Raw genomic sequence first — 24,621 nt, forward strand, 5'->3', positions numbered from 1 at the left:
TTGCCCATTTATTTATTGCGTTGTCTTTATATTGAGTTGTAGGAGTTCCTTGTATATTTTTGATACCAGCTCCTTATCAGATATGTGATTTGCAAATATTTTCTCCCGTTTTGTGAGTCGTCTTTTCACTTTCTTGATGGTGGCCTTTGAAGCACATAAGTTTTTAGTTTTAATGGAGTCTGATTTATAGTTTTTAGTTTTATTGCCTCTGTTTTTGGTGTGATATCTATTATAAGAATTCTTTGCCTAATCCAAGGTCATAAAGACCTACATTATCATCTTAAAATTTTAAATTTTTAGATTTTACACTTAAGTCTTAACTTTTGTATATAGTGTGAGGTAGGGGTCCAACTTCATTCTCTTGTGTGTGACTATCCAGTTGTCCCCATTTATTGGAAAAAAAAACACCACCTTTTATCTTCATAAATGGCTTCCCACCCTCACTGACAATCAGTTGACCATCAGCGTATGGGTGTATTAATGGTCTCCCAATTCTTTTTCTCCCCTTGACCTAAATGTCTCCTTGTTCCAGTAACACACAGTCACCATTACCATTGCTTTGTGGTAAGTTTTGAAACCAGGAAGCATGACTTCTCCTACTTCGTTCTTTTATTTTTTATTTTCCAGGATTGTTTTGGCTGTTCTGGGCTCCTTGCAATTCCCTGTGGATTTTAAAATCAGCTTCTCAGGTTCTTCAAAGTAGTCAGCTGAGATTCTGAAAAGGATTGTGTTTAACCTGTAGGTAAGTTTAGGGTGTATTGCCATGTTATGCTGTCAAGTCTTCTGATGCATGAATATGCTATGCTTTCCATCTATTTAGATCTTTAATTTCTTTCAACAATGTTTTGTAGCTTTCAGGGTCTAAGTTTTGTGCTTCTTTTGTTAAATATATTACAAAGTATTTTAATCTCTTTGATGCTATTATGAGCGAGATTGTTTTCTTAATTTCACTTTTGGCTTGTTCACTACAAGCACATAGAAATACAATGGATTTTACGTGTTGATCTTGTCTCCTGAGTGTTGTTTGCTCATTTATTAGTTCTGAGTGTGTTTTCATGGATTATCTAGGCTTTCTACACGTAAGGTCATGTCATCTTCAGATAAGCATAGTTCACTGCTTCCTTTAGCTGGGTGCCTTTTCTTTCTCTGTCCTGCCTGCTTTCCCTGGTGGGAGCGTCCAGTATGATGCTGACTACAAGGGGTGAAGCAGACAGGCTTGTCTTGTCCTGGTCGTAGGGAGACGTAGATAGAGCTTCACCACTAACTGATGTTTGCTGGGGGGTTTTCTAGAAGCCTTGTGTCAGCTTCCTTCTACTCTTAGTCTATTGAGTTTTCTTAATTATGAAAGGGTGTTGGATATCACATGCTTTTTCTGAGTCTATTGAGATGGTCATATGGTTTTTGTTTTCATATTCTATTGATATAATTTACTACATTCATTGATTTGGGGATGTCAAAACAACCTTGCATTCCTGAGATAAATCCTACTTGGTCGTGGTGAATGATTAATATGTTGCCTGAGTCAGTTTGTTAGTCTTTTGTTGAGGATTTTACATCCATTTTCTTCAGATATTATGATATGAAATGCTGAGTTCACAGATCGCTCTTCGTGACTGGGCAGATGGAGGAGGGCAACCGTGGGGTCGAAAGGTGAAGGGGGATATAGGGAGCCCAGACGGGGGGAGGGGGGACCTGTGAGAGGAATGAGGCGACCTGGGGTGAGCAGAGGCTAGGGCTGAGGGGAGGATGGGGAGACGGGGCTGGCAGGGCAGCCAGGAGGCCCTGGTGGGGTCTGCTGGGACGGATGAGAGGCCCATCCAAGGAGCTCTGTGGAAGGAGCCCTCGGCAGGGCCGGGATGAGGGGTGCAGTCAGGACAAGCAAGCGGGTAACACTTTGAGGAAGAAGGAATCCAAGGAGCAGAGAGGACTGTGCCCAAGGCTGAGCTGTGCAAACAGAAGGTGCAGGCAGGGTGCCCCGGCGGAGGCAGAGGACAGGCTGAGGGGAGGCGATAGGAGAGGGTGAGCGAGCAAATCAAGGAGTGGCTCTGTCTTCATGTCAGGTGGGAGGAACCCAGGCCTGTTTACAAGTGGGAAGGAAGGGGCGAACAGAGAGGTTAGGGCCTCAGGAGGTGGCAGTAGAAGCGTTGGTCTCGGGGGACCTCAGCAGGGCAGTACTCCAGGGGTGGGGCCAGGAGCTGCGAGAGGAAGGGGGTTCCGCAAGAATCCACAGCAGTAGCAATGTCCCGAGAACATTTATTCCGAGCTGTTCACATTGTGCAAGTGTGTCTGACAATGTATTCAGTGCCTGTGTTCACATGTAGCCACATTGCCACCTCCAGGTGTGATTAATCAACATTGAACTTCTGCAAATTCACACGCACCACAGATCGTGGAAGAGACTGGAGCATGTACTCTTCAGCCAGGCTTCACTGTCCTCCACTGGTCCGTTTGAAAAACCACAGCTACACCTTTGATTTGGTGTTTTCTAGGCAGTATTTTCCCATGCTCTTTACAAAGAAAAGCACAAACCTTTGAAGAGCTACAATGTATTTACATAGAACTGGTAAGAAGTGTTTGGTGATATATAAATTATACAGCACAATTTACAGTGTAGAAAAATAACTTACAGTGAATAAATAAACTACACCTTTATACATCAAGTAGTCTGTGCAGTGTAAAAAGTAGTTCCTATATATACATACACATATACATAAAAATATGTGTTATAGAGTATAAATATACTATGTACTTAAATATTTCATGTGAAAGAATAGGGCGTATTGCTTCTCTTCTCAGTGAAAATACTGATGGCAGCTGGGGTCCCCTCTGACCTCCACAGACCCTGGGATCTTCTTCCCACTCCAGGGGTAGACACACCAGCAGAGCCCCGCCTCTCCATCCAGGGACGTCTCACACTGCAAACACAAGATCCAAGGTCAAGAGCAGTCAGTGGGAAGCTGGAGGGAGGGGAAGACAGAGGTCCATGCCACCCAGAACCATGCAGAGAGTATGGCGGCTGGGGGCCCGGGCCACGGGCACCACCTGCGAGTAGTGACCATGATCGCAGGCAGACCCAGGAACCAGGAGGGGCCCTGGTTCTCCGTGTAAACTGGAGACAAAGCTCAAGTGTCCATTCTGCGTGTGTGCAGAACGGTGTGGTAAGTGCACAGCCGTCGGCGTCATGCCCCCGTGGCAGAGCCCAGGCCCCCGGACTTCTCCACAAACTCCTAGTCTGTTATGAAGCTCTGCCCAGTCTTCAGTCTCCCACCTAATATCCACAGAACCTGCACTTCGCTGAGTCCTAAAGGGCGCTTCAAATCGAGTCTTTGTTTGATCTCATTGATTGCCTGGCCAGCTGAGAAAATACTATTGTGTTTATAGTTTTTCCCCTTGTAGGGAGAAAAAAACAAGAGGTGTCCAAGGCTAGCTCTCCTAAGCAGAGTGGCTCCCTCCCCTGGGGTGGCCGGTGAGAAGGCCCCGCCTGCCCAGGCCGTGAGTACGGTGTCCTCAGCAGCCGGCAGCACTGAGCTGGACTTCAGGCTCCCAGGCTGTCTGCTCCTTGGACCAGAGGGCTGGTTCTTACTTAACAGATCAGCTCTGGAGCTTCTTGGAGCGTTGGGGAATGGGCACCGTGTCGGAGGAAAGTGGGCTGTGTGGGACACACACCTGTTTGCTGTAATAGAAGCCATTCTTGCTGCAGTTGGGCAGATAAAAGGTGTAGAGACCGTCTCTTGCTTTCTGCTGCTCCTCGGCTAATCTCTCCAGCACCCTGTACAGTTCCCGTTGGCAGGGCCCCTGAAAGAGTAACGTGACATCGGGATAAATGACAAGTGAATTCTCAGTCTAGGCGACACCGGGGCAGGAGAAGGCTGAGTGGCCTTGGAGGGCAGCCCTGGAGCGGCCTCTGCACCTCCCTGTGTCCTGCAGTGGTGCTCAGTGTCCGTCTTGGCTTGTTAAGGACGGGACCCGGTGCCCTAAACACCCCTAACCTCATGGCTCTCTCCCACGGCTCCTGACCCGTGGGTCACTTTGGCAGCAGGCGCCTGGTTGAAAGGAGATGGCACCCTCTCCAAATGGAGAACTTAGCCACAGAGATTTCTAGGCGTCATCGACTTGCCATCTACATTGGTTTACAGGAGCCAAATCGGGTAAGGATGAAGGCATTCTTCTGGGTAATTTGGGTCAGAATGAACTTTTCTTCATTTGTCATCACTTCCAGATGAAATTCTGAAGTATCAGGAGAATGGTTCAACCCTTCACTTTCCTGGGTCATGCAGATTGTGGAAGTGACTTTTTTGCACAAATCCACCGGGGTCACTCCAACTTCGGTTCTTTGTCGCCCTCAAGTGGCAGAATTAAAAACTGACGCCAGTGAGGACGCCGCGGGGCGGCCAGGGATGGGCGGTTTCCACTTGGGAAGACCCAGTTTGGAGGGGGACAGTGGTGATGGCTGTCCTCATGCTACAGCACTTTAGACTTCCAAGTGGCTATGTGCTAAATTGTATGTTATGTGTGATTTACTCCGGTTTTTTCAGAAGGTGGGGGGAGATGCCATGGTGGGGGCGGGGGTGTTAAGCCGGCTGTAAGCTTTAGAAGTGTGTGGTGATGCTCTTTGGCTGGTGTCTCATCTGAGGCCCTTATTCAGAGACGAGCTCAGAGACATGAAGTAACAAGTCTAACGTCGCACAGCAGAGACTGCACAGGCCCCGCTGCTCAGAGTCCTGTGCTCAAAGCTCAGCTGAGAAATGTCTGCTGAGTTTGGGGGAGGAGCATGTTTGTGTCCAGGGCCTCAGGACCCACGAGAGGCTCATCTGCCCACCCAGCACAGCAGGGTCAAGCGAGCAGCAACCCTGCCCCAGCCTCACCTTCCCGTTTTTGACATCGGCGACCTCGAGAGCACTTGTACTCTGGGAATTACTGATGGCGTGCCAGAGGGTGGGCAGGTCATCCCCGGATGGGCCCATCAGGTGGGAACTGCCCAGCAACTGCTCCTGGGTCATCTCAACGCTCTCAGGGGACACGTTCTCTGGGGCCATGGAGCCCTTTGCATCTGAAAATGGAACACCGCAGACCATGAGACCTCCTGAGGCGTCTGCACCTGGCCCCCTGAAGTCGCATCCCTTCCCAAAAGAGGAGGCTGGGATGCAAGGCTGGGACGCTGACCCAGAGCAGTGCAGCATCCCTCTCCACAGGCACTTCTGAGGGTTCTGGGAGAGTGACACCAGCTGTTCTGGGAAAACGCTAAGCTTCAGGTCTGGCCAGGGTGCCCTGTGTTCTGCTCCCACCACAGCAGAGAGGGAGCCATGTGCACCTTCGTCCCAGTCCCGGGGAGGAGCCCTGAAGCAGCCACAGGTTACGGCGTAACTCCTGAGCCTGCCCTTGGCTTCCCGCCCATAAAATGGACATTTCAGTAACTCCAGGTAAGCAGCGTGGGGCCGTATAGGAGTGAGTCCCGGTGCTCACTCGGCCTCCTCGCAGACTCCCTGAGACTGAGGGACTTCTCCACAACTCCCGGAGAGGGGTGTCAGCACACACCTTGCAGATTGTCATAGGGTTTGTATCAGGTGCTGGACAGAACCTCCCAGAACTGGCCTCCTGAGGGGCCACGGGGAGCCCTGTGGCTGGAGGACCATGGAGACCACTCCATTTCCTTGCCCCTGAAGGCAGAGAACCAGCAGGAAGGCTGTGTCCCCTGCATGGAGGGCCAGGCGCCCAGCAGGGAACCTGGAGGTCGGGAGGTGGGCAGTGGGGGGAGAGGAAGTACTTCCTCCGCTTCCCACTGCAGACAAATCACCGCTAAATTCAGGAAAGAGCCTGATTGTCAAGTTGTGGGGAGGCGGCAGGTACATCAGACACTGTTTTCTATGGCTTGAATGCAGTGAGGTTTTCAGCCTAAACTCTCACGTTATGTTCTGTAAACATCTGGGAAGCACATGCTGTCTCCACAGGGTGTATATACAAAGGACATTCCAAACATTGGTGGGGGGCAGCCGGAGGGGTTCCTATCCCATGCCTTCTGGAGGCCCCCGAGAGGAGGGCCAGGGGCCCTGGTGGCACCCCATTGCCAGGGCTCCCCACCGGCCCCCTGCACTCTCAGTGGGCTGCCCACCAGCTCTGGGCTCTCCCCAGCTCGCCCATCACGTTGCCGGCGCTCCTGGGCCCCTCCCCCAGGACGTGCAGTCAATGACGCGGCTCCTTACAGGCTTCCGCCCCAAGCTCTGGGCCCGGCGGGTTTGCGCCCCACTGACTGTGGGTTTTGGACGTGCCCTGCCCCTGCCCACCCCACGGTGGCTCCTCTGTCCCAGGGGAGGGGACCAGGTGGGGGTAATGGCGGTACCTGTGGCCTCAGCGCTGGGCGTGGTGTCGTCCTGGATGAGCATGCAGACGCCCTGGCCGCGGGTGAGGACGTACAGGGGCCTCGGCTCCCCGGGCAGCGCCCGGCAGCTGAGCCCACGGCCGCAGCGCGCAGTGGCCACGCCACAGGCGGCGCCCAGCGGCAGGGCGCACGTCGGGCAGCAGCCGCAGCCGGCGGGCCGGGTGGGCTCCGGGCACGAGGCGGGTACCGGCGGGCAGAGCGCGAGCCTCTCGGCGGAGCAGGGCGCGCAGCGCCACGGCTGGGGAGTGCCGACGACCGCGCCCAGCTGGGCGGCCAGCAGGAGCAAGAGCGGCCAGGCGCAGGCAGCGGGAACCGCGGACATAGCGGGGCGGGTGGCGGACAGGTCCTGCTCGCTGCTTGCTGCGCGGTGGTGCAGGTGGGCACTCGCCGGGCGGTGGATGCTCGCTGGGCGCAGCGCGCGCCTTTTGAAGGGCCCGGGGCCGGGTCACCTGAACCTCGAGGTTAATGATTGGCAGAGCCGCGTGCTGGCGGCCAGTGTTCCAAATAAGTTTGTTTTCTAGTGCTCTCAAGGCCCTGCGCAAACTGTGGGTGGAAAGAGGATTAACGTCCAGGTTTCAGACTGTTTGTCCTGTTGTCATGGGGTTCCCACCGGGCACACAGCCAGCTGGAGGATGACGCTGGCTCCTCTGGTTCCAGGTCACCATGGCTGACCCCGGCAAAGCCCAGAGATCAGCGCCCGTTCGCAAATGGGGACACTGAGGCCCAGGGAGAGAAGAGGAAAAACTAGCTTAGAACCAAGGTCTCTATCAGCCCTGGCTGGTTTAGTGGCCAAGCCCAGACTGCTGCTTCTGCTGGAAGGTCCCCAGCCACTAAGCTTCAGTCACCACCACCTCTCCAGGAGGGAGAAAGGAATGGAGCAGAAGGTTCCCCCAGGGCTGAGGCCAAGCTGCCCGACACCACAGCCCAGAACCGGCCTTACTAACTGCCCTTCCAGAGAGGAGGCGGCCTTAGGGCCCAGGCCCCAGGCTGCTTCTGACTTTCTAGCTCAGACCAAACTTTTATCAGGAGTCGAATACCAAGGCTTTCCTATTTCTTGAATATTCTCTTGGTTCACAAGAGAAATGTCACTGCACCTTCAGAGACAGTGAGAAATGGCTGCACTGTTCCCAGAAGCTGTAGACACGCTCGCTGACACCCAATCCCTGGAGAGCAGGCAGCTCTGTGTTCAAAGAGAAATCCCCAAACTGTGAGGCCACACAGGTGAGGTGAGCAGGAGCAGCACAGAATACGCTGTGTGCACATCACGTAATGTGAACTCCTCTGTCCCGGCGATTTAAAATGTGCCCAAGTCCTGAGAAGATGCAGAAGAAACGACACCAGTGCCCATCGGGGTGGCAATCAGAGACTGAGTGGACTGGCTTTCCCTGTGCCCTGGCTGGTCCTTCTGGGGTTACGTGATGTAGGAAACATTGCATTTGGTAAAATCAGGTACTTGCACTACCTAGCTCATCGCCTAGTTTTAATAACCAAATTAGAATTACTATGGTAACTCCGCTTCTGGCCACCACCCCTGAGATTCCTTCTGTTCTGCCCGTGACCAGAGACAGGTCACAGCTGCAGCATCACCCCCACACACGCACAACAATCAAAATAAGGTCCTGAGAATGATGGCGCTTGGAAGGTTACGGCCATGTTTGTCAGTATTTTTCCAGAGCAAAGTTTGGTGTCCAGTTAAGGAGCGGACCAGGCCGCTGCTTTGGACTTGGTTAACACAACTTTTGCTGTGAGTTCCGGAATGGTTCAATTTCCAGAAGAATTTGTGCTCTGAATGTTCCCCAACTTCCTCAGCACGGAATCAGTGTGCCCCAGAAACGTTTTCTTAATGACACATGAGAGGATCACCGTAAACATCCGGGGACCGCCTGCGTGTGCTGGCAGACGCTCAGCCCTGGGCACTCCCCGCTATGCACCTGGCCGGCCCCTCCCTCTCCAAAGTGTACACGTAGTGGAAATCCCTCCCCACAAGGATCGATTTCCCAGTGTTTCCATTGCTTGCCTCACAACAGCCGCAGCAAAACAAACGGCCACCAAACCCCTAGAATACACCCCCATCTGACCCCGCAAAAGGAGTGGGACCCTTCCTGGAGGCCTGTGTGGGCCGCCTGTCTGTCTGTCCTGTGAGATAAGTGCCCCCCCAAGCAAGCCGAGTCACAGTGAGGTGGCCATGCGTGGGGTCATCTCTGGGTGCCTGAACCCAGCCCCTGTGGCCCACTGCTGGGTGTCCACAGCCTGGCCTGGCCTCCTGTGCCCCCCGATCTGACTCCCAAGGCCGGCCCGACTAGGTGGACAGGTGCTCCCTGTGGGGCACAGGTGCAGGGAGCTCATCCTCCATGTTGAGCCTGGGAGCCTCCCCTCCCCATCCCAGTCCTGTGGATTCCTACTCGTGGTCCAGCCTTACTGTCCCCCTGCCAGCCCAGAAAACAAACTGTCACATCTCCGTACATTTCTTCTTACTGTTTCTCATGCTCAAATTTCTATCACCTAATTCTTTACATCACCCTGCCATCCACCTGTCTCCATCACCCACGTCTCTCCATCACCCACGTCTCTCCGTCACCCACGTCTCTCCGTCACCCACGTCTCTCCGTCACCCACGTCTCTCCGTCACCCACGTCTCTCCGTCACCCACGTCTCTCCATTACCCACGTCTCTCTATCATCCATGTCTCCCTGTCATCCACATCTCTCTACTCCATCATTTTTCTGTCCATCTTGTAAGCTCATTCTTCTATGGCTCTATCCTGATCCCCCCCTTCCTGCACTTACCCCTCAGAATGAAGGGCTCTTCCTTCCAGCCATCCCTCCCCAGTGCATGTCTTGAGCTTCTGTGTTACATTCTTTCCTCCTGTGCCTTTGGTGGCAGGACCTGTGGGTCTAGATGTCAGAGGCTGCACCTGAGGACCTGAGATCTTATGTTGTATTGGCCCTGGGGGGTGGGGGGGACAGGCTGTGGAAACTGAGTCCCTTCAGTGAAACCGTGGCCCCCAGCAAAACCATCTGTGCTGGCACTTTGCATGCCTATATCCTGGCACATTATATAACCTCCCTGGGCCCCAGTTTCCTCGCCTGTGAAAGGGGGACAGTGCTGCTCTGGCACATTAGCCCTGAGTGCACCTGAGCTGTCACCACCATCCTTAGCAGAGGGGGGGGGGGGCTCTCTGGGTGAGAAGCTGTTTCTAGCTCTGCCTTCACACAGCCCGCTGCTTGCTCACGGGCAGTGGAAAATTGGGCAATCCATGCTCTGAAAAACAATGCTGGGTCAAGGGCAAAGCCAAGCTTCAAAGGGAGAGAATGCCGCAATCCAGGGACCCCTGAAGGGAAGTTGTTTTCAACCTGGGGAAAAAAACAAAAATATGTTTTGCTGAACTCTCTGATCGACGGGAATGATGTCAACTTGTGCAAAGGCTGGCCTGCTGCCCGGTCCGCGAGCGATGAAGGGTGCCGCCCCACACTAAAGACATGCCCAGCCCGCCTGCTAACCACTGTGGAACAGTCACCACAATCTTGCCAGGGTGGCACAGCCCCGACCCTTCATGTGTCTACAGGCCCATCAGGGTCCCCTTACAGAGCCCACTGGACCCACGCGTGGGGCAGCAGAGCCTCCCTCACCCCCAGGAGGCGGCTCACGCCCACCTGTCTGCTAATCTCTGATCTGGGCAAACAGCAAGGACCCTGGCCCAAAACAGGGACGACCTCTTCCTTCTTAGTCCCTAGTCCAATGTTGTGTGTACATTTGTGCATGCATGTGTGTGTGTGTGCGTGTGTGGTGTGTATTATTTTTGAAATGGCATCACATGATACTGTCAGTTCTACAGCCTTTCCTCATGTAATGTGTTGTGGACACCTTGTCTGTAGGGTGTGTTGCGTGCACGTGCATACATGGATATACATACATCACAGACACACAGGCACGGATGTACATACATGCACACACAGGCACGGATGTACATACATGCACACAGGCATGGGTGTACATACATGCACACAGACACACAGGCATGCACACAGTACTGGCTGCAGAGTATCCCTGTCCTTGGATAAGCCCTAATTTATTTAATCAGTGTGCTTTTCCTGGCTATGGGTATTGTTTCCATTGGGCTCTTAAAGATAACGCTCCATGGATGTCAGAGTCAGGAAATGAGTGAGGGCTGAGCTGATCATCTCCTGGTTTTCCTGTAAGTGGAACTGCTCCTTGAAAGGCCACATGTGGCCTCAAGTATCTGGCCCCTAGAGTCCTGCAGTCAGAAGGGCTGTGTCCCCCAGGGTGAGGCGGCTGCTGCGCACTGCCCAGTGCCCACACACTGGACCTGGTGGGGGACAGTCTCAGGCTGTGATGGTCTGTGGTAACAGGAAGAGGACAGGACAGCCCCTGGAGGCGCCATGCCTCTGACGGCACCTTCCACACCCTCTGACCCTTGGTCAGGCCCCAGGATTCAGGGACCTCAAAAGGATTGGGAGATTGCCTCAGCGCCTCAATTTACAGAGAAAAGACAGAACAGGTGACTGTAATGCAGGGTCTCAGCTCCTGGCAGGTGAACGCAGGAGACGTGGAGACCAAAAAGGAACACGGGCAGGGGGTTCATACCACTATACTCTCGCTGGCAGCTGGTCGAGGCCCAAGAAGCAAACACCCGCCAGTACCCCAACCAGGAAGTAGGATCCACACAATCCGTACCATCAACAACACCTGCGCTTGCTGACGTGGCTACGGCAGTTCTATACAAAACAGTGGCTAACAGCCAACTGGCCACAGCTGACAGCCATCTACTACCCGAGCCAGCACCTTTCCACGTGAGGCCGAGAGCCTGGAAACTGCTCTCCTGGCCCTATCCCTACAGTGCCACAACCCCTCCACCCCAAACCACACGGTGGCTGGCTGCCAGTGTAGTGCACAGTACCTTTTCTACACTAGAGGAGTCGTCAGGAGCCCTGCAGCTGCAGCCTGGCAGGCCAGGTTCCCGTGTTGGGCGGCCACCACCACCCAGTCAGTGCCCTTAAGCTGTCCTGCCTCTCTGGGTTCAGTCTTCCCCTCCGTGAATGGGGCTGATGGGGCAGGCACACGGATAAGAACAGACATGGTTGGGCCTCTCCACGGCTTTCTCCACTTAGTCCCCTCCCCTAAGTGCTTCAGGAGTGGGAGGGGATCAGTACAAATTCAGTGAACTGGCCACTCGTTAGTGCAGGGCACCTGGGCGTTGTTAGAAATGCCAGTGTCGTGCGGGGAAGCCTGCGGGGTCTCTGCTCCCGCTCCCCATATAACGCAGGATATGGTGAGGCCAAAAAGGAACACCCACGGAGCCATAGGTAGGGGAGTCATACCACTATATTCTCTCTGGCGGCACTATACTCTCAATGGAGGCTGAATCCACACTGTCCGCAAACCGCCATCCGCGCTTGCCAGCCCAGCCGCCATCTTCTTGCTAGCCCCCATTCTCTCTTCTCTCCTCTCCTTCTGCTTGCGTAGCCACAGCAGTTATATTAGTGGCCAATGGCTCACTGGTTACAGCTGACGGCCAACTAGCCACAGCTGATGGCCATCCAATCACAGTTGATGGCCATTTACCACCTGAGCCAGCACCTGTCTATGTGAGGCTGAGAGCCTGGAAACTACTTTCTGGGGCTCTGCCCCCACAGCCAGTCAGGGGTCCCCACGCAGAAACTGGGCCACGGCAGGGTTCCCATCAGCTCCAGTTTGAGAACCTCTGATTGAAGGCTGGAAAGGACCCTCACAGCAGCAGGACTCTGGACTGTGACAGTTGTGGTCATGCTCAGCTTCCCTGCCTCTGACGCTGCCCTCAGGACATGACATGCGTATCTGGTCTCGTCGCCATGGGGACCAAATTGGGATACTGACCACCACCCCTTTGGGCTGTCCCGCTGATGCCTAGACCGTGTGGCACATAGTGAGGGAACAGCCATGGCTACTTCCTGTTCGGGAGTCCACAGGCCCCTGGCGTCCTGCAGGCAGGACACACACTCAGGTAAAGCTGGGAACCATCAGCTGCAGACCCTCAGGGCTCCTGCCGCCCGCGCCTTCTGCGCCTGCGCGGCCACGGGGTCAACAGGTGGAGGCCGGACACAGGTGGGCTCCTGCGCGCCTGAGCGCCTGATCCCACCTGCGGTGAGGACACCACGTACTTCAGGGCGCTGGGCTCGCAGGGCTCAGCAGCTGTCCGAGGTGCTGTCCCCACGGGAAGCGGGATGGAGCCCGGGGCGCAGGTGGGCCGAGCAGGAGGGGGTGCGGGGCGCATGTAGGCGGGAGGGGCGCCAGGTGGGGAGGACAGCTAGGAGGGGAGGGGTGCCATGGAGGAAGGGGGGCGCCCGGGGGACAGGTGGGCGGAGAGGAGGAGGCCCAGGAGGTTCGGTCTGCGCACTCTGGGGGGGGGGGGGCACTGAGGCCTCCGGCCCCGCCCCTAGTCGGTACCGGACTCCCCTGTCGGGAGGCCGCACCCCCTCCTCCTGGGCCGCCCCAGCTCCGCTTCGCCCCAGCCGGCGCTTGCCCCAGACCCCAGGGGGCCATCCCAGCGACCTCAGGGTGCGGATACGGGCCAGGGGCCCAGGCACCGCGGCCCCTCCTCCTCCCCCCTTGTCCTAGGAAAGCTGGGACGCCGCAGGGAGCAGGGCTCCAGGTTCGAAATGAGAGCCGGGCGCAGAATTAGGTAACGGTCTGCAGGTGATGCTCAAAACCCGACCTCATCCCCCGCACTGGGCCCCAGAGGCACAGCTGGGTGGGGACCCCTTGGCACTCCCTAAGGGGCAGGCGACTTCCTGCGTCTCATCAGACAAGCAGGGGTTTTTTCTTTTGTAAATAGGAAATAAGCAGGAATACCCTTGTCACCACCTGCCCAGCCCCCACCATAAGAAAACATTGTTTTTAGCTTCTTCTGTAACATTTTTTTTCACAACCAATAACTCGTTTTTTAAAAAATATTTTTATTGGGGAACAGTGTGTTTTCCAGGGCCCATCAGCTCCAAGTCATTGTCCTTCAGTCATAGTTGCAGGGGGCGCAGCCCATCCCATGGGAGGGACTCCAACTGGCAACCTTGTTGAGAGCTTGCTCTCTAACCAACTGAGCCATCGGGCCGCCCTTTCTAGAACTTCTTTAGATTCTTATTTGCCTTCTACCCAAAACATGGAGCTCCTTATCAGTGTATTTTTTAAAGTTTGCAGAAAAAAAACGGTGAAAGGTCCTTGCACGTTTCTCCATTAGGGGGATGGTTTTTTCTCAGGTATTAGGAAGAGTGGCCCCTTTTATCTTTCATTGTGGTTTGTCTTTTCTCACTTAGTATATCATCTTTTGTTTTTGTTTTTGTTTTTTTCGTTTGTTTTTTGCTTTGTAGAAGCTTTCTTTTTTAAATTACATTTAGTTTAGCTTTTTCTTTTGTTCTGTGGCCTCTGTGTTGTGCGTTATCCTTAGAAAGCCTACTTCTGACAAGTCTTCAGAAGAATAACCAATATTTCCTCCCAGAACTGTTATGCTTTTGTTTTTTACATTTAAACCTTATATCCATTTGGAATTTATCTTGTTGAATGACGTGATATAAGATTTTTTAATTCTCTTTTTTCCGAATAATCTATGAATTTTTAAAGAGCCTACTATTCAACCCCTTGTAACTCATTTTAGGGTAAGGCATGAGGTGGGGCTGTGGCTTTCCTATTGTTCTGGGGTTTTTCCAAATGACCAACCAGTTAGAACAACGTGAAATGAGAGAGAAGACACTGTTCCCTACCGGTCTGCAATCCCCCCTTTCCCCTATGGTACCCCACCGCATGTTTGGATCATCTATTCTGTGTTGCAAAACAACACTGAATTGTTTCATCTGTAAGCTTTCATTCTGTTACAATATTATTTCATCAAAGAATATATCAAATCACCATATGTCATTATTGGTTCTTAGTTCACTTCATTCGCAGGTGAGTAAAAAGCAGGTCCTGTTAGGAAGAAAATACGCTTGTGTTCCCTCGTGTGTGTGTGTGACTTCTGAGGATGGTCCCGGACATGCCGGACTCCGCACCACACTGGAGAGGGCAGGGTGAATGTCTTCTCGACACTCAACCGGCCCAACATCACTTATGTCCAAAAACCTGCAGTGTTTTCAACGGGTTTGCTTTATTATGTTGAGTTTAAATGTTAAGATGATTTCATTAACAACACTTGGCACTTTTTTTCCTGAAAAATAATATTTTTACCTGAAAGCCACCATTTCCTGATCCCATCCTTAACAACACATTTTTGACTGGCGCTTAAAATTTTGACCCCCCAAAAAAGACAAAACTAATGAAAAGGCAGGCATAGCGTCCGTGTCCAGTCTGGCGCTGGGCCTGGTCTGGGTGCTGCCTGCCCTTCCTGGGGCCATGGGGATCGCACTTGGAGGATAGAGTGCCCGCTGGGCTCAGGGACCATCCCTGGCCTCCGCTGGAAGCCACCTCTGTGCTGTCCTGACAGGTTTCCAGCTGGAGCTCCTCCGAGGACGAGGGCCCCCCTTCAGTGCCAAGATGGCCGTCGTCAGGGCCGGTCCCCAAGCACAGCACCCCGGAGGAAGGCTCCCTTCCCTGGCGCAGGAGGCCACCGGGCCATGTCCCCTACCACTGGGGAGGGGACCCTGCTGATGGGTCACCGCTGCCTTCACGCTCTTCCCGAGTCCTGTCGTCCTCCTTCAGAAAAAGGCGGCTTTCTACTATCTGGGCCTCTGAGGAGTCCAGTGGGGAGCTAGGGCCCGACTCGGACCCCCAGACTCCTGAGGAAGAGCCACCTGTGCCAGCCTCGGTCACCCGACGACAGCAGCAGTGGCAGGAAGAGTCCCCAGAGAGCTGGCCAGGAAAGGTGGGGTTGCCTGGGATCCAGAACACGGCCAGGAAGAGGTCTCGGAACCCCAAGAAGTTGGCTGCTGTGGTAGGCCCCCACCCAATGCTGCCCCAACCCCAGGAGGTGGCCTGTGACAGCTGGGAGCAAAGTCTCTGCCTTTCCATCACTGAGGGCATGGTGAGGTCACAGGCTGGACAAGGCTGGTGGCCGGCCCCTCTCTGGGGTCCCAGTGCTCCCAAGTGGAGTATCTCTGTGCAGTTAAAACCTGTGCACCTGTTCCCATTACTCCCTAAAATCCTGGGCGCACTGTGTAGACTGTCCCATGTTCCAGAGACGAGGCAGGATGGGTGGGAGTCCCAGAAAGCCGCTCAGCCTCATGTCCCCTGCAACCCCTGCGGCCTCCCCTCTGCTCTAGCCGGTGCCCGAGGGTCCCAATGGTCATGGTCAGTCAGCAGGAGGGTCCCTGGGCCCTCAGCCTCCTGACAACCTCCCCAGTGACCTCTCTGTGCCCTGGTCAGAACCAGCTCCTCGGAACCTGACCCCCCTGTCCCCACAGCAAGCCTCGGCCCTCTGGGTGTTTGCTGGCTCTGTCATGGGGTCACGGTGCCCAGCTCATGCAGGGGGGCAGTGCAGGCCGGCTAGGGCAGTCTGGGTCATGGCGCAGACGGTGTCCGCAGCCTGGGATGGGCATCGCTGAGCCTACGTGGCTGGTCCCCAGCAAGGCCAGTGACCCCGCAGAGTGTTCTCAGAGAGCCTGTTCCTCCCCCAGATGGAACGAGTGCGGAAGTGGGAGGCCCGCCAACTTCAGAGCATTGAGGAGGCCACCCAGCATGAACTCACTGTGGAGGACGACTGAGACACGCAGGTGCGCTCGGGACCCCCCCCCCCCCCAGCCTGACTGGCTTGGCCGTCCATCCGTCCACCTGTCTGTAAACCCTATGCCCTCCTCAGGGCTTGCCCCAGGTCCCCCTCACTGGCACCCCCTCCCTGTGTTGTACCTGTCAGCCCGGGCGGGGTGGGTAACTGGGAACGGAGCTTTGTGGTCAGAGCGAGTGTGGCGCTGAGAGGCGTCAGGTGAGGTGCCGGCACCCAGACCGGCTGCAGCTCCGCATGTCCCTGCTTCCAGCCTCCCGACGAGCCTTAGATGCTGCGATGATGTTTGGCAGAGAAAGACCAGGAGCTCAACCACCCACCGGCCTGGCCAAGGCTGGGGCGTCCCACTCATGGGCTCAGATCACCACCCCAGGAAAGGCTGGAACCAGCGCTCTCTCCTGGGGGGCCTCTGGGATCTGTGGGCACTGATTTTGTTTCTTTAGTTGGGGGCAGAGGAATTTAACTTCCTGCCCCGTCCCCCTCCAGCACTGAGCTGAGGGTCCCACCAGAGGGACTCAAGTCCTATGAGCTTCACACTGAGGAAGAAGAAACGGGCACCCAGCACACGTTAGTTGCACAGAACCCGGCACCCAGCGCCCAGGCGGCACCCAGACCGTCTTCCTAAGGCCGACACACTCAGAGCCAGGCTTTACCTCGTAAAAGTTTCATCCCTACTTTATCTGCTTTTCGTTCCTTCTGAAAAACCAAAGAATGCTTGTTTCCAGTCCCCTCCTGTGCCACCCCCTGGCCCCTCGTCCAGCCTGAAGCAGGGCACCTCCAAGCAGCACCCAGAGACACTCAGAGTGTGTGGACACGGGACACGGTAGAGGGCTAGGGCTTGCCAGGCTCCAGGAGTAGGGGCAGCCCCGGCCAGACTTCTCCCTGGAAGTGCCACACCCTCTCCAGGGGGTGGGACAGGTGTAGGACAGGCTTCCCCCGAGGGTGGCATTAGGTGTGGCCAGTGGCAAACCCTCCCTGATCCCTCTGTTCAGGCTCCTTGGGGCACTTCTCTGCTAGGCCTGCCCTTGGCCTGCCAAACCCAGTTTTAGCCAACAATCCCACTAAGCCTGCTGGTGGAGCCCCCCACCCCAATCTCTCCCCCACTGTGAAGTCCAAGGCCCTGGCCTGGGCATCTGACCAAGCCCTTCTCTGTGACTGTGTGTCCATGGGCCCCTCACTCTGCCCGGGGGCTGACAACCCCAGCTGTCTTTGCTGTGTTGGGAGTGGGCTCCAAACTCCCCCATGTTGCACCAGCCTTGAGTGGACTTTTCCCTGACGTTCTTGACACATGTCCCATGAGTAATTTCCAGTGGTGCCCTGGAGCTGGCAGCATGGTTAATTCCCATCCCCACAGACAGACCAGCCCCAGGACCCCTCCACCCACTAGGTCTGTGGGGGCACATGGCACATCAATAGGGAGTGAACCCCAGCTTTGATTATGGGGCAACAAGATTTTTCCCTATTCTTTTATAAAAGATTAAACTAGCAAGATAACTCATTGTCAAGGGGAGACTAATTGTGGGGTATTGCATATTGTACACATCACCTTCCCTTAGAATCTCTGGTTTAGGAGCCAAACTCAAGGGCCACAGTGTGTCACCACAGATCCACCTGTGACACAATGGGCTTTCTCACAGGATGGCAGAGCCCAGCCAGGGCCCAAGGAAGGATGGGGGCATATTTTAGGGAATCACAGAAAGTCTGCCCTGAAGGACAGTGAGTCAGGCAGGAGTGGCCTTAAAAACGGCCACACAACCATTCACTTTTCAATTAAAATGACAGAGTTTAGTCAAGCAATTTTTTTCCTTTTACTTTTGTTAAATAAGGTTCCAGAAAGTATAGTGCAAACACTCAGTAGAAAAGTTGCAATTAAGAAATGTACATTCACATTTAACATTTCAGTCCATTCACTTTTTTAAAATAAAAATAGGACAAATTATTCAATTACTTGTCTCAATTTAACAATTTTGGAAAAGACTGGAAGGTACTCTACAGTGTCCAGTTGACATAAAAATAGACCCGTATTGATCATACAAATCTATCATGAGAAGTTACCGGTGAAATTGAGTTGTCATTCCGATCGTCATCGTGCGTTCGCATCTAAAGCATGCTCAGGGGACTCTCCCAATGGGAGACGTGTCCCATGTGCCACCCACTGTACCCCGTGGAGGGACAGCCCTACCAGCCAACACAGAGGGCTGAGGCCGCTACACACCTTTCTTATCGAGGACGGACAGTCCACGAGTAGACATGGGTTTACCTAAATGAGAATGGGATCTGCTGCTAAGAGGCTACATTCCGCTGTGTTTGCTTGTGCAAGGTGGTGCACAATCAGTGTCAGTGACAGACAGGGCTGGCAGGTGTGTGCAGGAGTTGCTCGGGCTCAGGCTGCAGGACCCACCATGCCGGGGACGCTCTGCGGCCAGCCAGCAGATGGCCCGAGGCCGCCTGTCCTTCCGCTGTGCATGCTACATGTCTTCAAACTAAATTTCACACAATTAGGGTCTTCATGGCATGCGACTCTGAGATTGAATGGCTTATGTGTCGCAGTTTTTACAGGGATGGGGGCCAAACCGCTCAGCTCTGCAGGACGCCTGCTGGGAGTGTGGGTCTCCCCGTGTGTGCAGAGGTGGCGGGGTTCCTCGGGGTTCCCAGGACAAGGGGACGGTCCCGAGACGTGTGCTTCATGCCCGGGGCCCGAGGCCCAAGGCTGCATGGGGGTTGCTGGTGGGAGGCAAATAACAAGTTCCGTGTGCCAAGTGCCCACTGCACACACGGGAGCGAAAGCCTGGACTCAGCTACGGGTGGCTGTCCTGCCGACTGCCCAGACGTGGCTCATAAGCCCAAGAGGTTGGGCAGATCTCCCGGGGGTGACTCTGGGATGCCCTCCACTTAAACATCAATTCTCAGTAAGTGACTGTTTTGGAAACCAGCTCACCTGAAGTCTGAGCTGCCGGTTCTGGGGACTCAGGGCCCGGGGAGGGCCGGGGCACCCAATTTCCCACCACCCATTGTATCCCCAGTGAACCCGCTCTCGGCCACCCTCCAATCCCCAGGGAAGAACACTGACAGCCTACACCAGGCCAGCAGGGTGACAATGACAGTGACGGTGGGTGGCTCTTGACCAGGAGCCGGGAGCTGGGTTGGGTCCAAGTAAGTGGAGAAACATGTACGGTTTGGGGGGCCCCATTCTCCCGTGTCTGATGTCAGAGGGGCTTCACAGAAAGATGGGGCAACCGCTCTCTCGCCTGTTTTCTTAGACAGTGACAGGTTCTGCTGCGGGATATGGGTCACGACAGAAAGTGTGACCGGACTCGGTAGGGACTTTCCAGGCCGAACATTTTACATCCTGCAGGATCGGTTGTTGAAAGACAGACAGGCTCAGCCAACAGGACGACCCCCCGCGTGAGGTCCAGGTGAGGACCTGCGTGCCGTCCTGTGCAGCTCCAGGCAGGCAGACCTCAAGCCCCTCAGCCTCAGGCCTGGGCTGGGACCCCTGCAGCCAAGGACACTGGCCCCAGCCCACCCGACTCAGGTGCAACTTGGTGGGTGAGGTGGGGGGCCGGGCCCATGGAGGTCGCACTGACCTACGCCCCCCACTTCCCTCTTTGCCCGCCGTGCACCCCGGGCCACAGCCTCTCCTCAGCCTGTGTTGCGTGAGCCCAGAAACGGTGGTGTTGGCGTCCTCAGGGGACATCTACCTCCTTGCTGTCCCCGACTCACGTTGGAGGCCTGAGTCACCACGATGGCCGCCTGACAGACACGGGCCAGCAGTACGGGCCCCTGGCCCTGCCTGCTGACCTGTGGGCCTCGCCCCGCAGCCCCCAGCAGGTCCTGACTCTGATCTAAACCCAGCCCAGCTGAGGCCCCAGCTACTGTAGCAGGAACCTTCAGTCGTCGTCGCTTGCTGTGGGGCCCAGATTTTAAACGGGAACCAGGGCCAGCTGGCTCAGGCTCTCAGCAGGAACATCCACAGTGGGCGAGGGACGTGCGTGGCCCGACCTCCTACCCGCACCACTCGCTCCTCATTGCTGCACCAAAGCAATATTTTAAAGCCAACAGCCTCTCAGAAGGCTGATGTTTTCTGGTTTTTCAGTTCTGTTTTTCTTTTTAATTGAAGCCATTAAAGGGAGGGGCAGGGCCAGGGCGTCACTGCTTGGAGAGCCTGCAGGTCCACACGGTGTCAGGACCAAAAGTGCCAAGAGCAGCTCAGCCGCCCCGTCCCAGGGCTGCTCGGTGACCTGCACCCGTGACGGGCACCTGCATGCACAGTCAGCGCTGGCCGTACAGGCTGAGTGTCTGTGTCCTGGGAGGGACTGCCACATGGCAGACACTGCAGGACCCAACTCGGGACCCTGGGACATGCTGTGCAGAAGAGGGGTGCACGCTGGAATGGCGACGGGTCCCCTGCCTGGCAGAAAACCTAAAGATAGGGCTGAGTGGTACCCCAGCCCTTCCTTCTGGCGCGGGAGTAAAAGCAGGGCTCAGCGCTGCTTCCAGGGCCACTGGGACGATGGCCTACCAGGTGCCCACACGTGGTGTCCAAAGACTGGTGGGATTCCACCCGTGCCCAGAGCCCAGCAGCAACCTGTGTACCACAGGAGACGGGCGCCTGGCCAGGGGCAGAGCCCATGCACATGCCATGCCCTCTGGACGACCTGAGACATGGGGACAAGTGCACAGAGCTGGGATGCCCGCCTCCCTCCTTCCTCACCTGAGGACAACCTGGCAAGCGCTAAGGCAGGCCCTCTGCTTCCCGAGCCCGGGGCGCTGACAGTGAGCTCCCAGAGTGAGCTGCCCGAGCTGGGTCTGCAGGAAGGGCTGGGGGCCATGGGGGCAGCCCACAGTGCCATCAATTCAGGCAGACTCGTCCCGTGGCCCGTCTCTGAGCCAGCCTTGGACCAGACTTGTCTCTACAGTTTAGATAAAGTTACTTATTGCTTCTAGGGACACCACGTGTCCGGAAGCCCTGGTGGCTTTTGAGCCTGAGGAACACAGCAGGCTCCGTGAGCTGGATGTGTGGGGGGGTCTCCCTGCAGGACTCCGGCACCGTGGAGAGAACCGGCCAGGGTCAGGGGTCTGTGGAAGTTCGGGCTGCGTTTTACGCTATTGAGGTTGGGCACAGGCACGCAAGGGTCATGCAGGGTACATGGGTCACTGCCAAGGGCGGGTGTCGCCCCGCAGGGCGCAATGCGTGCATCGGGCTGAAGTGCCCCTGTCGCACAGGGTCCACTTCCTTCATTGTCGTAGGACTGGCATGGTATTTACAGGGCTTTCTAGTCAGTCGCTTAGAGAATCCTGCTCAAAGGCTCCAATGTCTGGACGTGAATATCGTACAAGATGAAAAATAAATAAGGCAACACAACAAAGTCTTACCACAAACAAAAAGGAAGTGCTTCGCACCAAACCCCAGGACCGCTGGCTCACGGCCTGCGCCCCAGGAAGCAGGAGGGTTGGACCTGCTGAGGCTGGCTGGCGCTGTGGCATCGGCGTGGGGAGGGCGCCTGGCGGCTGCCCGCCACAGCGGGGCATGTTTCCAGGCTTCGCACAGCGGCTCTGCTGACCTGAGGTCCAACCCTGCAAGGTGACGCCTGGTGTTGTCGGCTGGGCTGTCACCCGGGTCCACCTGCCTCCACTCACTGGGGCTGATGCTGAGTTCAGCGCCTGTGGTTGTGGGGTAACGGCTGGGATAACCCTCACCTTCTACCGGCAGCAGCCCCTCATCTTTGGATCATCCTGACCGCCCTGCCTCCTTCCTCCATTTCTAAGGTCATGCTGAGCCCCCGGATAGCAGGGTCCTCTCCCCAGCTTGCAGCCGTGCCCGTGACTCCCTCTGCAAAGCGCCCTTTGTCGTGTGACAGCACACGCGCAGCTCAGGCCATGTACTGCCCACCCCCCTGCACCGCCCTGCTGGTGGTGCGAGCTGGGCCGGGAGGAGCGGGCAGAAAGGCCACACTCTCTCTGCTTCCCCTGAAGGAGTCACACTGTGTCTGCGGGTGGGGGGGAGAGGGCTGGAATTCGGCCGCCTTGTACTTCTCCATGGAGCAACGGCCAGAGCAGGTCCTCAGTGGTGGGGCACCACGAAGCTCAAGGCCAGTACCTGCTGCCCCCCACGGCGACACGGCTGGGTGGGGGTGAGCCCTCCCCAAGTAGGAAGCCATGTCTCACGCCCTCGCTGGGGATTCCAGGGGCAGCACCAGCCATCCCACGGGGCTCAGTGCAGAGGGAGCCTGTTCCCGCCGTGCACGAGGGCTCCCAGGCTCCTTCAACCGAGTGGGTCTCAGCTGCAGCCCAGAGCCCTCCTGGAGCCGTGAGTCAGTGGACGGCCGTCCACGGCTGACTTGCCCCCAGATCCCACCGCCCTGCTCCCTGCTCTGAGCTGAGGTGTCCACACACATCCCTTCCCACTGTCCCTCCCGACCCGTCCCCAGCAGCACAAACAATGGTCCTCTTTCTCCACCTCCATGCGACGGTAGAGACACCCAGGAGGGGGTGGGGGGCCCAGACTTCCACAGAACTGCCTGCAGTCACCATCCCTGCGGACTGGAGCGGGGACACAGATTTACAGCCAGAAACGAATTCCAACCACGTCCCCGGCTGCTTCTGCCAGACACACCTCTCATCAAGGAAGTTTCTCACGGCTGTGAGGGTCTCTTGTTAAAACCAACCAAGCCTTGCACTGTCCTTCAACGTATAGGAGCCCAAGATGCCACACAGAAGTAAGACTGACCGGCCAGTGACGGCACAGTAGGGGCGCCCGGAACTCTGGGAGCCGACACCGTCAGGCGGGGCCGACCGGAGGTGCTGGTCACAATGCAGAGATGTGGCTGCAGGGCCCCAAAAATTCCAGAAGACCTGCCTCTGGCTCTTAGCAAAAAGTGGCTTTGGAGAAAAGTCCGCAGCCTCCACCATCCACATGGTGGGGCTGGGGCAGCTCAGTTGTCCCCAAACCATCCAAGGCCCGGCCAGCTGTGGGCCTGGTCCCAGCCCTCATGGCCCTGCTGAGCGAGGCCTGACTCCCACTCCGGGCTCCAGCTGGCTGCCACCCAGGGCTGGAGCTGCCCATGTGGGACCCGCCACAGTGAGCTGACTGGGCTCCATCTCAGGGCTCGCACGACACCAGCCAGCCAGCCCTGGTGGGAGTTCTGAAGGTCCCGACCTCCTAGGCTGACCTGGCCACCCGGGCAGCCAGCTCCCTCAGCCACTGAGGGCAGGGTGGTGTGAAAAGCCTCGTGTCCGTGCAGACAGGGCTCCCCCTCCCCGAGTCACTGCCCAGCTGCTTCAGGTCCTGCCTGGACAGTACCCTTTCCCCAGACCTTCTGTGCTGGCCGGGCTGGTCCTGCTGCGGTGACCGAGCCCCGAGAACTCTGCTCTGTGCCCCCAGCGGCCAGCATGGGCTCCACTAAGCTTCCTTCCCAGCTGCTCCGAGGGCCAGGTGCGGGCCAGGGGGCCGGGGGGTGAGCCCCGAGCCCTGCAGAGCCCCCAGCCCAGCTCCGACTGGGAGGCTGGCCATGGGAGGCAGCGGGGGGCGGCCTGCAGCCAGTCTGGTCTGGAGGCCAGCTCTCCCATAAGGACACATTTTCCGTTCCGAGTTCAGGGACCTGCTTTGAGAACCGTTTCCATCAGTCCTGCCTTCCAAGAAGTATGTCAGCATCTCACCCTTGCCCTTGACGCTGACCTTGCCTCGGCACAGGAAGTGGTATGCACCCTGCCTCAGCAGCCGGTGGACCTCCTCTGTCACCTGCGGGGGAGAAAAGGGCGTCAGTCAGTAGCTGGGGCCTCTGCTCCTCCTGTGGTCACTCTGGTCACTCGCTGAGAAGGACGTGAACCTATTGCGAGAACCCAGGGACTGGGACGGGCCCCAACGGGGCCAAGCCTCGGAGTCCTGCCTGCAGTTGGCCCTAGACCAGCAGGAGAGGGCAGCGCTCACCACAGGGAGGGCCCAGGGTGGGAGGGGGGCCTCGATGGGCCCCACATAGACCTCACCACAGGTTGGGGTGTGAGCTCTGTGGAACAGAGCACACCTGGCTCTTCAGCCAGGACTCTCAGCACCCACAGGAACCCAGGACATCCCAGGGTCAGGGGCTGGCAGGCGCCATCTATGCTGAGGTGTGGACGGCAGAGAGCAGAACACCAGGCTGCCAGCCCGAAGCTGGCACGGAGCCCTCAGATCTAACATCCAGGGACCCGTGGTGCCTCTGGGCCCAAGTCTGGGGCCACCAGCACGGAGGGTGGTGGGCACGTCCCCCAGAGAAAGCAGGGCATGACTTCAGTCCCCTGAGACTCAGGGTCCCAGCCAATATTTTAGCTAGAAGAATTCCTGGGTCACCAAGTTAGAAAAAATGATAAAAGACGAGAAAGTACTTTCTAACGAAGTTCTATAAACTGAAGAGACACGGCTCCTTGTTCTTCCTTGTTCTCATTGGCGCAGACCCCACGTGGTGGCCCATTTCTGGGATCGTCAGCCCACCCGGAGCCCAAGCCCCCACGTGCTCAGGGCACGTCCTTCCTGCCAGCCAAGTTTGGCCACTGTCCCATCCCTCAC

General features: G+C 56.3%; 2 protein-coding genes across 3 annotated transcripts in view; both read right to left on the reverse strand.

Annotated features, from left to right (window-relative positions):
* Positions 1-2,236: 2,236 nt before the first annotated feature.
* IGFBP1 (insulin like growth factor binding protein 1) lies at positions 2,237-6,786 on the reverse strand. Its single transcript, XM_019731554.2, has 4 exons — positions 6,338-6,786; positions 4,866-5,050; positions 3,667-3,795; positions 2,237-2,915 (listed from the first exon to the last, which is right to left on the reverse strand). The coding sequence occupies exons 1-4, from the start codon at positions 6,696-6,698 to the stop codon at positions 2,793-2,795; spliced, it is 798 nt and encodes a 265-aa protein (XP_019587113.2). The 5' UTR covers positions 6,699-6,786; the 3' UTR covers positions 2,237-2,792.
* Positions 6,787-17,860: 11,074 nt separating this feature from the next.
* ADCY1 (adenylate cyclase 1) overlaps positions 17,861-24,621 on the reverse strand; it is a 55,496-nt gene continuing 48,735 nt past the window's right edge. For both annotated transcript variants that reach the window (XM_074341081.1, XM_074341082.1), the window contains one exon: positions 17,861-23,817. In XM_074341081.1, the coding sequence (XP_074197182.1) occupies positions 23,479-23,817 (339 nt within the window). In that variant the 3' untranslated portion in view covers positions 17,861-23,478. The remainder of the gene's footprint in view (positions 23,818-24,621) is intronic.

Source organism: Rhinolophus sinicus, linkage group LG09, assembly GCF_036562045.2.
Source record: "Rhinolophus sinicus isolate RSC01 linkage group LG09, ASM3656204v1, whole genome shotgun sequence".
Taxonomy (NCBI): domain Eukaryota; kingdom Metazoa; phylum Chordata; class Mammalia; order Chiroptera; family Rhinolophidae; genus Rhinolophus; species Rhinolophus sinicus.

Excerpts from the sequence above, each read along its gene's own strand:
- IGFBP1 (XM_019731554.2), bottom strand. The coding sequence starts at position 6,698 with ATGTCCGCGGTTCCCGCTGCCTGCGCCTGGCCGCTCTTGCTCCTGCTG. Across the intron at positions 3,796-4,865 it reads CCGATGTCAAAAACGGGAAG|GGGCCCTGCCAACGGGAACT; the intron begins GTGAGGCTGGGG and ends TTACTCTTTCAG. Across the intron at positions 2,916-3,666 it reads GCTTCTATTACAGCAAACAG|TGTGAGACGTCCCTGGATGG; the intron begins GTGTGTGTCCCA and ends TTGTGTTTGCAG.